Source organism: Petaurus breviceps, unplaced genomic scaffold (genome assembly GCF_028583685.1).
Source record: "Petaurus breviceps papuanus isolate PSGF00001 unplaced genomic scaffold, PetGlider_PUasm1.0 108, whole genome shotgun sequence".
Lineage (NCBI taxonomy): Eukaryota > Metazoa > Chordata > Mammalia > Diprotodontia > Petauridae > Petaurus > Petaurus breviceps.
Window position 1 is genome coordinate 192,113 of NW_027185593.1, and position 12,868 is coordinate 204,980.

Here is a 12,868-nt window from a genome sequence, read left to right on the forward strand (position 1 = left end):
TCTTTGTATATATAATCAGGGGCCAAGTTTAGATTGGGAGTTAAACACGAATTGAAGAGAATGTAAGGCAGTGGCCAGGAGGAGCTCAGCAAGGGGCCAAAGCCCAGTCCCGGTCCTCACGGTGGGATCAAGGGAGCTTAGTTTTTGGCAATTACTTTCTCTCTCCCTCCCTCCCCCACCCCCAACTCCCCAGACCTTATGCAACTGCTGGAGCTGCCCTGGGTCCTCCAGATGGGAGGCACCACCCCTCAAGGGGTCCCCTACCTTCTGCCTCCTGACTCAGGTGTAGTGAGGTAGGAAATGGTGGCTCAGGGGGGTGGGTTAAGACCAGGAGCTGTATGCGGGCACTAGACTCAAGGCAGGAATCCTCTGAGAGGAGGCGGTCAGGAAGAATGAGCTCTGACCAGCCAGGCTCCCTCAACCCCCCACCCCCAACACTGCCCCTTAACCCGCTATGTGCTGGGGCCCTGGGACCTGGCCGAGAGCTTAGGCCTCTGCCTCCACCTCCACCTTCCTCTGGGTACTCTGGATGATTTGGACCAGTGAGCTGGCAGAGGCCAGAGACCCAGAGCGTGACTGTGTGTGTGTGTGTGTGTGTGTGTTTGTGTATGCCCCAGCAAGGGAAGGAGAGTGAGATTGGTGGGGCGGGGGAGAAAAAATGTGACATTCTGGAGTAGGGGACTAGGACTTTGGGTATGCAAGAAGGAAGTGATGACAGATTGTTTATAGGAGTCTGGATTTAGAACTGGAAGGACTTTCAGAGGCCATCTAATCCTCCTTTTACAGAGGAGGAAACTGAGGTCCAGAAATATCGAATTACCTGCCTAAGACCACATAGGTAGCCAATGGCAGGACTTTTAAAACCAGGTCTTCTGACTCCAAGTAAGTACTTTTTCCACGAACCTACATTATCTTTTGTGCCAAGCCGACAGGCATTTGACATTTGCTACCAACATGGCTCCCTGCATATGCCAGCTAAGTGGTACCCTAGATAGGATGCTGGACCTGGAATCAGGGAGACCTAAGTTCAAATTTGACCTCAGACAGTTAGTGTGTGATCCTGAGGCAAGTCACTGATACTGTTTGCCTCAGTTTACTTAACTGTAAAATGGGGTTAGTTTACAGCACCTACCTTGTGTTGTGAGGATCAAAGGAGACAATATTTGTAAAAGTGATTATAAGCACAGGGCTTGGTACCTAGTAGGATCTATATAAATATTTATTCTCCTCCCTTTCCCTCACCCTCCAATGGCAATTTTCAAGCCAGAAGGGATTGTCTATTTTCCAACCTCACTGTAGAATTGAGGAAATGGAGGCAATATTCAAAGCCAAATCCTCTGAGACCAATTCCAAATCCACTGCACCTGCCTCTCTTTCCTTTGGTTTTCTTTCCATCCTGGAAGGCAAGACCTCATTGAGCTCAGTGCCCAGAGCCTATGGGGAGAATTGATGGAGTGCCCCGAATTACGGGAACTAGGCTCTGCTTGCCTGCCTGGACTCTGACCCTTTAAGGCAGTGGAGGGAGGAAGGGGGAACAGGTTATTCTCAAAGGAAATGTCACTGGCCTCCATACCTTGAGAGGAAGGGCAAGGGAAGCATCTTCAGGAAGTCTGACTTCTCCCTGGTATGGGGGCTGGGGATGGAGGGGAGACAAAGAATCCTACCTGATGCCTGGGGCCCCTCTGGGGTCAGTCAACTTTTTGACAGAGGAGGTGGTAAGGGAGGCACCTGACCCAGTGCCAAGGAGAAAGGGACAGGCTGGAGGGAGAGGTTCTCAGGCCTTTCTGGCCCCTGCCTTTCCCGAAGCTGCTGGTTAATATTTTACCTGGATCAGTCCCTCCAGGCTCCTTCCAAGCTGGCCGCCCCCTCCCCCCATCCACCTGGTGACCGAGGGTAACCCCAGCTGGCCCTCACCTCAGTCTCTGCACACTGTGGGTGTCAGTCAAAGGTCCAAGGAATGGATTAGATGGGGGGGGGAGGAATGAACCGATGGGGACATCACCTCCCTCCCCAAAGCTCTCAGGCCCCTTTCCACTGAGGTCTAAAATCAATCCATGCCCCCTCCACATCCTTGGTGGGCTCATGGGGCTGTGAGTACCCCAGGAACAAGAGTCCTTAGCCAGAAGCAAAAGGTCAGATTCAGAAGCAAGAACAGCTGTTCTCTTCTCACTTCTTAGACTCTTTGCCAGTATCCTGAACACCATTATAGGGGTCTGAGTCTAGGCTCCCGAACTGATTACCCTTCCCTGTGGGAATAAGTTTGAGGATCTGAATCCTGACTGTGCCTGGTGATGAGCTGTGACTTTGGGTAAGTCATTTCCTACTGTTTCCCAACCAGTTAAATGAAGGGGAAGAGAGCCAGTCAATCTTGAAAATGGAGCCCAAAGGATGGGGGCTTAAACTGAAAATTGAATTTCCTGGGAAGTCGTTTTATTGATGAGTAAAACTGTAAAATAGAAATGATAGTATCTACCTCAGAAAGTCATTGTGAGAATTCAATGAGATAACAAATGTAATGTGCTTTGCACAGCTAAATGTGTTAAATAAATACTAGCCATAATTATCATTATCCTTATTATTATTAGTGCAAAGAATGGAAGGGCCTTTCCCAAGGTCACAGAGATAGTCAGGGGTAGAGCAAAAATTCGAATCAAGGCTTTCCTGATTGCAGATCTGGTGCTCCTCCCTGTAATGGAAATGCAGATTTAAAGATCTTCCCTGCCCCTAGGCTAAAGTGCACCTGGAGTCTGGGGTGGGAGGCTTGTTTTTCAGTAAATACTTCTTGATTGGCCAGTGAGTCAATAAGGTTGTTACATTCTCTAAGCCAGGAGAAGGCTATATAAGCCCTGATGTGTAGCTTTGTTTTGGGACTCACTTTGAGAAGTGTTCTGTGATTTGATCTGAATTCTGGGAAGCCGTTGTTGAGAGTCCCCCAGCTTTGAAAAACCCAGATGTGGAAACCCAGATGTTGACTGGGTATGGATGTAATGGTTGGACAGTTTGGAAATCTGTCTACTTGATCTGTTTCTCTGACTTGATAATTCTGTCTGTGTATTCTGAAGTTTGGGGTGCTGACCATTTTCCCCTGAACAAGGTAAACGATATATGTCTGACTGATTAAAGTAAGCTTGTTAACCCATTTTGAGTTGCTTTCCTTTATCAAAGCAGATCCAAGAACTTGTGGTAGCAGCAAACCCTGAGGACGCCGGGGTGCTTGCTGCTACACCCCCCAATACACTAAGTGTCCCCTCACTCTCTAGGGCCAACTCAGTATGGACTTGCCCCCTTCCTTGAGATGGGGCTGCTCACATAAAATAAGAAGAATAGCATTTAAATACAAAGCACTGATTGTTATCTCATTTAATCAAAAGTCAAAGGTGGGGGTCCCAACTTTAGTAATGGAGATGTGTGTGTGTGCTACCAGTTAAAGGATCCAGGGTGAGCCTCAGTCTCATTTTGGTCTTCATTTTATTCAGTGACAGACACCGGTATCTTTATGGGGCGGGGAGAGGAATGGGTAAACAGGAGCTATCCCAACAGCCCCTCAGGAGCCACCTCCTCCCCCCCCCCCCCTGCCATCTGTGGTCACTGAGGGGGAAGTCTTGCAAAGGGCAACTCCTCTCGAACAGTTTCCTGAAAAAATAAAACAAAGCAGGAGGCATTCAAGTGGGAGCCACCCCCTTGTGGTGAGGAGAAAGCAGGGAGGACCAGGTTTGGGGGTTCCTCAGAGCCACCAATGCCTTGGGCCAGCCAGTCTCAACCTATTCCTCTGGCAATTCTTCCAGGGGGAGCTGGTAACAGTGGGGTAGGGCAAAATGTGGGGGCAGGAATAAAAGGGGGAAAAGAGAAAAAGAAGGGGAGAGGGAGGAGAGAGAATGGGAGGGGAAAGGGGAGAGAAAGGAAGGGAGAAGACAAAGTGGTAGGAAGATAGAAGAGGGAGCGAAAAGAGGAGGAGGAGAATGGGGGAGGGAGAGAAAAGGGAGGGAGAGAAAGCGGAGGGGAAAAGGGGGAGGGAGAAAAGGGAGGGAAGGAAGGGACAGCTCATCAGAGAAGAATTAGGGTGATCTTTCCTCAGAGGCACATACCATGAGCATCTCATCCATCTTCTCAAAGCCTCTCATATTTTTCCGGCAGCATTTCACAGCCACCACTGCAGAGCCCAGGACCAGAATGGACACGAACAGGCAGACCACAATCACCACAGCAGGATTGCGCTGGGTCCCCCCTGAGGGTGTGAGGACGGAGATTCCCAGTCAGGCTTTTCCTCTCCCCCATCAACATCATCTGTCCCCCCTCCTCCCCTTGCTGCTGCCCCTGCAGGGAACCTTGGGTAAGGTAAAGGGATGGGGAATGGAGGGAAGGGTGCTCAAGAGCAGCAGGACCCTCTGGGGTCTAGCCCACACCTCTTTCCTTCGATCAACAACCTTCCCAGCAGAGCTCACTTCTGCCCCGGCTGCCCTGACACCTGTATGAGTTCCCATGAGGCAGCAGCGCCGCCTGGTGCCCTTGCAGATGATGACCAGCTTCCTAGATCTTAGCCTGATCCTGGGGTTAACCTAGCAGGGTTGGGCCCTCACCTGAACTGGTACTGATCTCCAGTGTGGTGGGCCTCTCCGCTGGCGTTGTCATGCTCGTAGCAGCTGATGGAGTTCCAGAGAAGATGCTGGGATTTGGAGAGGAGCCCTCAAAGGAAGTTGGGGAAAAGGGCCAGCTGGTGTGGGAGGTAGAGCCACTGTGGGAGGTAGAGCCACTATGGGAGGTATAGCCACTGTGGGAGGTGGTAGTGGAGGGGGAGCCACTGTGGGAAGTGGGAGGGGAACTAGACTGGGAAGTATAGGAGGGGGCGCTACTGTGGGAGGCGGGAGGGGAGGAGGAGTCACTGTGGGAGGTGGTAGTGGAGGGGAAGCCACTGTGGGAGGTGGTAGTGGAGGGGGAGCCACTGTGGGAGGTGGGAGTGGAGGGGGAGCCACTGTGGGAGGCAGGAGGGGAGGAGGAGTCACTGTGGGAGCTGGTGGGTAAGCTGCTAGGGTCCATGGTAATAGTGGAGGTGTTCACTAAAGAAAGAATGGAGATCTGGGTTAGAAATATCCCTTCCCTCTCTCCAGCCCCCACAAGGAAATTGGGAGTTACAGGCTCCTTCTTCCTATCCATTAGCCCTTTAAAATAGAGGGAGGAGTTCCTGTCCTAAGATATGGCTTAGCCTTTTGGAGCCCTGGTCAAGAATCACCCTATAGTGGGCAAAGTTGGTAGCATACTTTGAAGAATAATAAAAGGCTTCCTTCAAACGCTTGACCTCAAGGTCCTTGACCTTTGGCCTGTCAGGGTGGCCTAACAAGTCCTGTGGTCCCAGGAATCATAAAACCATAGAATGTCATAGCCGAGACAGACCTTAGAAGCCAGAATATCAGAGCTAGAAAGCCCTTAGAACCCAGGATGTTCAGAGCTAGGAGGCCCCTTAGAACTCAAGCTGTCAGAGGTGAGGGGCCTTTGGGACATAGGATGTCAGAGCTGGGAAAGTCCTTAGAACCCAGAATGTCCGAGCTGGGAGGGCCCTTAGAGCAGCATCAATGATGGAAAAAGCCTTAAATTCACTTGAGTCACAGGGCAGGACTTTTCCTACCCTACCATAAAGGGAAGCTCTGAACTGTAAGGAGTGAAGAAAGGACAGCAACCTTGGCCAACTTTACTATTTTGTGGTTGACTGGTCTCTCCTTCCATCCCCGCCCCACCCAGCTAGGGAACTCCACAGGTGGACCTGCCCCAGGGTGTGGGTGAGTAAATATTTCCTTATCTAATTAAATTCAGCTATTTCCTCTCTCAAGCCCTGGCATGGTTCCCCAGACACCACTTCGCTCCCAGATCTTTAGGTGCCAGCCTGGCCATGTGCATCTCCTAAGGGCTAATAAATGAACTAGTCTGTATCTGGCACTTATAAAAGTTTGCAAAGGCTTACAAAACACTTATCAAAAATACTATCTCATCTGATCCCTACAACAACTCAAGGAGGGAGGTGCCATTTTTTCTCCATTTAAGGAAAAAGGCAGAGATAAATTGTTTTGCCCAGGGTCACACATATAGAAAGTGTCTTTAGACAGGATTTAAACTCAAGTCTTTCAGAATCCTGTCCCAGTGCTGTATTTACTGCAACACCTAGCTGGCTAAGGTTCAAAGATCTGCCTGAGACTCTGCATGGTTCTCTTGCATTAGCACAGGGACTCTGCTTCTCCTCCCCATCAGTCTTTTCTTTCTCCCTTTGCCCACCAATTATTCTACCTCCCCTTGCCAGGCAGGGGGGAAACAGACCTCTGAATTAACATGGCTCTGTCAGGAACAACTTCAAGTCCTGAAGCACAGATTTATTTTAGAAAGGGGGAAACTGAAGCCAAAGAGAATAAGTAACTTTTACAAGGTCACACAATGAACTATTTGAGCAAATAGCTGAGGTGGGACTATAACCCAGGCCTCCTGACCCTCCAAATTCAGAGCTCTGTTCATTGGACCACATGGCATCACCTCCAGTTTCCCCTAACTCTCCTAAGTGATGAGGACAATATCTGTAATCCGTGAATATCTAAATTGGTTTTTTAATGACTGCTGACATTTAATAATAATAAATAATAACTAGACTATATATATAGTACCTACTATGTGTCGAGCACTGTACTAAGCACTTTTTACAAATGTTATCCCTTGATCCTCACGATCCTGGGAGGTAGGTGCTATTATTATCCCCATTATATAGGTGAGGAAACTGAGGCTGACAGAGATTAAGTGACATGCCCAAGGTCACACAGGTGGAAAGCATCGGAGATGGGACTTATACCCAGGTCCTCTGACTCCATGGTCAGTGTTCTTTCCACCTGACCATGCTGCCTCCTGGTGGAGAAACCACCAACAGATATTAGGAGGAGACACTGAAGGACCTTCCAAGAAACCAGTGAAGGCATTGTGCCCTGCCCTGAAACTTTCTGGGATTCCCTATTACCTACAGACCAAAACAGAAATTCCTTAGCCTGCCATTTAAGGCTCTCTATGGCCTGGAACCTGCCTATCTGACCTGCTTTAGTCTCATGCTACTTTCCTTCATAAAATCTATACCCCAGTGATTTGGGACTCTGCTTTCATACAGACAGCCCCCAACCTGGAATACAAGCTTCCTCTTCACCTGTTTGAAGTCTACCCCCACCAGCTCAGGTGACTCCACTCCACTACAAAGTCATCCCTGACCCCTCTCCCTAGACACCCCACTTCAACCTCCAGCCTCCAGCCTAAGGAGTTCTTTATTTCACCCCATTCCTAGAGCACAGTTTCCAACTCCCTCCTTTGCCCTTCCTGCAATATCAGATTATTTATGGACACTTTTGTAACCAGAGTTCAGCCTAGAACCATGCACAAAGAAGTCACTTGAGTTTTGTTTGATGAGGAACTAACAAGTGGGTAAGTATATTGACCAAGCTTTGCCCTAGAGGAAAGAGGAGATCTTCCACATTTGAGGTACGTATATAAAGGCACGAGAAGGGCAATGGATGTGGAATATTCTATGTACAGTCAAAATTGGTCAAGATTTTGGTTAGTTCTCCTGACCTGCTTTTTTTCCTCTCTTTAATTATTTGTCACAAGGGGTGGTTGGTTGGGCGGTGGGAGAAGATGGTGGTGGTGACAATGATGAAGATGACAAGGGTGGTGATAATATTAATGATGATGGTGGTGATGGTAATGGTGGTGATGATGGTGGTGGTGGTGGTGATGGTGGTGGTGATGGTGATGGTGGTGGTGGTGGTGGTGGTGGTGGTGGAGGTGGTGGTGGTGGTGGTGGTGGTGGTGGTGGTGGTGGTGATGGTGGTGCTGGTGGTGGTGATGATATCATCCACTATCCTGTCAAGCCATTCCTTGTAACAAAGCTATAACACTTAGCATTTAAAGTTTACAATTTGCAAAGTGCTATATAAATATTATTTCATTTGACCCTCACAACAACTTTGGACGGTAGATGCTATTATAATCTCCATTTTACAGATAAGGAAACTGAAGCAAACAAACTTAAGTGACTTGCTCAGGGTCACACAGGTAGTAAGTGTCTGAGATTGGATTTGAACTCAGGTTCAGTCAAACCCAAATCCAAGTACAAGGTTCTATTCATTGTGATACCTACCGTGTTTCCCCGATAATAAGACACTGTCTTATTAATTTTTTTGGACAGAAAAACACCAGAGGGCTTATTTTCAGGGGAGGGCTTATTTTAATGAACATTGACAGCAATTTTAATAAACAGGTAAATGTGAACAAAAAAATGTACCTTTATTCAATAATGAATTCAATAAAGAACAGGATGACACGCCTCACTGCTGCAGCTCTGATTGGATGCAGCTGGGAGCGCGGTGTGCATTTCACAGGGGGGGGGACTGTGCATACAGAGGGTACCATAATGTAGTGTGTAGCGCAGGGGATCACCTTCACTACAGTAGCAATCTCAATAGGGCTTATTTTCGGGGGAGGGCTTATTTTAGAGGAATCTTACACAGTAAAGGGAGGGCTTATTTTCGGGATAGGCCTTATTATCAGGGAAACACGGTAGTTGCCTCTAATATTCAGAAAGGAAGGTGATATTTTAAAAAAATCAGTAAAAATGAAAAACAAAAACTGAAAGATATTTTTGCTGAACTGGAAGGAAAAAACAGGTTGGTGCTCACCTAACCCTTGCTGGAGAATGTGAAGTTCAGTTTAGACCCTGGGGAAGGTCCGTGACTTCATAGTAAGCAGAAATAAAAGCCAGAAAATGACCCACTAGGAAAGGGGTAGAGGGGCGGTGGGGAAGGTAGGTTAGTTCCTAGCTCTATCAGTCTGTTAATCGAGGTTGACCAAGTCTTGGGGTGGCCACCTGTTCGGTGCCATTTAGGATGAGAGAAAACTATTTAAATCGAAACAGCCAGTTGTTCGACACCAAGCAACACACTTTCTGGAGAGGGTTCAGGAGCCAGTCTCCTGGGGAATGGAGGAAGGACGAGATGAAGCCGGAATGATTCTTTCTACAGCATCTACAATTTGTGGGGTGTGTGGCACGACGGGAGGAGTGGGGGGGGGGTGGCTTCTGTGGCAGGCCAGGCCAGATCCCTCCCCTCGCCCAACTCCTAACCCTTCCAAACTGCCCAAGGGTCTAGCGAAGACAGGGCGCCCCCGATTCCCAACCCCTACCTCCAAGTTCAGTCAACTTCCAGGACAGCAGCAGGGCGAAGAGCAGAGGCCGGCCGTTCATGACTGGGGGGATGGGGGGGGGGGGGCGCCAGCTGGGGAAGGGCTCCGAGCTCCCAGTTTCGGGCTGCCTGCGCGCCTGCGGCAAGTTGCACTGAGGTGAGCCTCTTAGCCCGAGGTTCCCCGCCTGCACACCTGCGGGCAGGCGATGCCCTCCGGCGCCGGGACACCGCGGGGATTGGCGTGGGATGCGACCCGGGAGAGGTGGCAGTGGAGGTGGGGTTGTCCAGAGGGAGGGGAAGTAGGGCGGCCATGGGGAAAGGCCCACCTGGGGAAAGGGCGGAGCTGGCATTTAAGACCTACCCAACCCTCCCTGAAGGTGCATGGGAGCTAAGTAAGCAAGTTTAGCTAAGTTAAGCACTAAGCCTAGTGCTCCGAGAAGGAAGGGCGGGACCAGCACAGCCCAAACACTCGTAGCAGCTCACACTGGGCTTTCTTCACAAGGTGCCCCACATCCTACTGAGTCCGCTGGAAGCGCTATACGGGAAGGTGCAGGCCCTTCAGTCACACCCCTACGGGTGACTTCTAGGTATCACATCTTTCAGGAATGGCCTGCGTATGCTTTGAATTGAAAGGCACCTCAGCTCGGCTCATCTTCTTGTTCAGTCGTGTCCAACTTTTCGCGACCCCATTTGGGGTTTTCTTGGCAAAGATACTGGAGGGGTTTCCTTCTCCAGCTCATTTTACAGACGAGGAAACGGAGGCAAATAGGGCTAAGTAACTTGCCCAGGGTCACACAGTTAGAAAGTAGGCAGATTCCAACTCCAGGAGATTCCAGTCGGGTCACTCTTTCCTCGGCTCCACCTTGCTGCCCTACTCATTTTACCAAGGGGAAATGCCTTGCCCAAGGTTACACAGGGAGCTAATAGTAGAGTCGGAATATGAGCCCATGGCCTCTAGGCTCCAGTGACAGTAATTTTTCCCACCATATCCACTGAGTCTCTTAGTTCCAACCACAGGGTCTCCCCCTTCCTGCCTCAGTTCCTCTAAGTCCCTAGGGCACCTCACCCTTCCTTGTGAGGCCCTGAGGGGAATGCCCTTCTGCTCCTGGAGCCAGCTCTGAGAGCCTCACTGTCCACTAGGAAAGACTTATGCATGCCTTCACCAATCACACCTCTCTCCTCTCCAGGTATACCCTCAGGAGATTCCTCAGGCCTCTTAAAGGGGGCAGCTGCTCTGAAGTGGATAGAGTGAAGGATTTGGAATCCTGAAGGCTAGTTAAAATCTGCTCTTAGATACTAGCTGTGTGACTCTGAGCAAGTCACTTAACTTGTGTCTGTTTTGTTTCCTCAACTGTAAAATGGGAATGATAATAACATCTACCTCTCAGGGTTGTTATGAAGATCAAATGAGAAAAATATTTGTAAAAAGGGTTTAGCTGATAGTGGGGAATCTGTGGCCTCTGATGTGTTCTGTGAAGGCTGGATTCAGTCAAAGGGCTGAACCTCAGGACCCAAAGGGCCAGGTGTGGCCTCGAAGCCCCAGGTTCTCCACCCCTGGTTTAGCACAATGCCTGAAACAGCAGGCACCATATAAGTACTTATTCCCTTCCCTTTTTCCCCTTATAATTCCTAAGGAGGTGTCAGGCCCCTCACACTCTCTAGGGCCCCTAGGATATCCTGTAGCCCTCACAAACTCTAAGGGTGACTTACCCTAGGTGATTACCCTAGACCCGTTATATCCCTCAGAGATGGCTTGGGGTCCTTATATTCTTAGGTTATTCACTGTACCCTGGGGAGGCCCTGGACTTCCCCAAACCCCTAGGGATTGATCTGGTACTCTCATGAACTTTAGGAAAGCCCTATGTTGTCCTCACCCCAATGAGACATCTTCAGGATACGTCCTTTGTAGGGTTACATATAAAAGGATTATCTTGGTTTTCCTTTGCACATTCTAAGGAGCCCTTGGCCACTGTAGCCAATTTTCCTAGTGGGTAGAGTACTGGCCTTCTAGTCTCAAAGTTAAGAAGAGCTGAGTTCAAATCTTGATGCACATACTTACTGTGTGACACTGGGTAATTCACTTAATTTCTCTCCACCTCAGTTTCCTTATCTATAAAATGTGCATAACATCACCTAGATGTACATGATAACAACCTAAGGTGTTTGTGAGGGTCAATGAGATCACATATGTAAAGTGTTTTGTAAAACCTGAACTCACTATAAATGCTAGCTATCATTGATATTATTATTAGAATTCTCCCAGTACCTCATTCCACTCAAGGCCTTTCACAACTTCAAGGGATACCCAGGCGCTTTGCTGTTCCCTAGGGATGGCTTATGCCAATTCCATTCTTCAGGGCCTGTAGGAACCTGCTAGGGATGTCCTTTGCCCTTCAAACCTTCTTGGGAAAATCTGGGCACCTCCCAGCTTCTGCTGTGGGACTGGGCTTAATTTAAACCCCTCCAGAAAGTTCTGTGTCCTCAAGCTGCCTTAAGGACATACTAGTCCCTAAGGATAATGCTGGCCCTTCATGTTCCTTAGGGATACCCTAGGACCCTCACACATATCTAGGATCAGCCCTGGATTTCTCACTTCTCCTTTGCAATGATTCAGATTGCCCATGTCCTCTAGGTATAGCTGTGGGTCCCTTACACCCAGAAGGATGGTCCAGACCCCTCCCACTCACTAAAGACAACCTCAGTGTCTCTTACCTCATATAGCTACCTCAGGCCCATTATATTCCCCAGAGACATCCTAAGTCCCTGAGAATGCTCTGGGCTCCCTAGGGTATACAAAGAACCATACCCTCCCTAAAGACAGCCCAGGCCCTTCATCTCTGTAGGGATGTTCTTGGAAGGAATGTCCACAAATAAAAGAAAGGAGGGACTGGTAACGTAAGAATCCTTGCTCTGCCACCCACCCACATCTATCATTAGACAGGGATTCATTTGTCAGAGTCAGAAGTGATCTTAGAGCATCGAATCTCAAAACCGGGAGGACCCCTAACATACAAAATAAAGAACGTCAGAGCTAGGGGAGGCCTTAGAACATGGAACATCAAGGTAAAATGGAGAGTGCTAGACCTAAATAAAGTCAAGAGTGACCCAAGTTCTAATGGAAGCTTTAGTAGTTAGTTGACAGCTGTGTGAACACAGGCAAGCCAAGTGACATGACTCTGTCAGCCTCAATTTTCCCTTGTGTTAAACAGGAATAATAATACTTGGCAACTCTCCAGGTTGCAGGCCAGGTGTTATTTTGCACTTGGGAAGGGAGTCTCCTCACAGGGTTTAGAAGGAAATCAAAGGCCTGATCTGAAAATACTTACCCAATCTGTTATGGGAACATGGCTTGACAGGACTGGACAGGACTTTAGAAATCATTGAGATTACTTGGCTCTAAAATGGGAGCCAGGATAGGATTCCAAGGGACCCATGATACTGTGACCACAAGGAGTGGGTAATCAATTACAAAGTGGAACGCTGGGTTGTAGCATCCTACACTCCCCAGTCTCCAACATAACTCCACTATCTCCCTTTGCCCATTGTGAATCAACTCTCCCACCCCCGCCCCTGCCTCCCCTATCAAAATGGGACTGTGGTAGGCATCCCTACCTGCATTGCAGATGTCATTCCATTAACCTTTTCCCCCAAACCCACCCCTTTTCTCACCCTTATTT

The 12,868-nt window shown here is 48.9% G+C and overlaps 1 protein-coding gene across 1 annotated transcript; it reads right to left on the reverse strand.

Annotated features, from left to right (window-relative positions):
- Positions 1-3,354: 3,354 nt before the first annotated feature.
- Positions 3,355-9,639, reverse strand: CIST1 (colon, intestine and stomach enriched 1). The gene is made up of 4 exons (XM_069078140.1): positions 9,193-9,639; positions 4,578-5,054; positions 4,086-4,225; positions 3,355-3,633 (listed from the first exon to the last, which is right to left on the reverse strand). Exons 1-4 carry the CDS (start codon positions 9,539-9,541, stop codon positions 3,586-3,588), a joined length of 1,014 nt encoding a protein of 337 aa, XP_068934241.1. The 5' UTR covers positions 9,542-9,639; the 3' UTR covers positions 3,355-3,585.
- Positions 9,640-12,868: the final 3,229 nt, after the last annotated feature.

Coding starts and splice junctions, on each gene's coding strand:
- CIST1 (XM_069078140.1), bottom strand. CDS start 9,541: ATGCCAGCTCCGCCCTTTCCCCAGGTGGGCCTTTCCCCATGGCCGCCC. Junction 4,226..4,577: donor GGAGATCAGTACCAGTTCAG/GTGAGGGCCCAA, acceptor TCACACCCTCAG/GGGGGACCCAGCGCAATCCT. Junction 3,634..4,085: donor AGATGGATGAGATGCTCATG/GTATGTGCCTCT, acceptor TTATTTTTTCAG/GAAACTGTTCGAGAGGAGTT.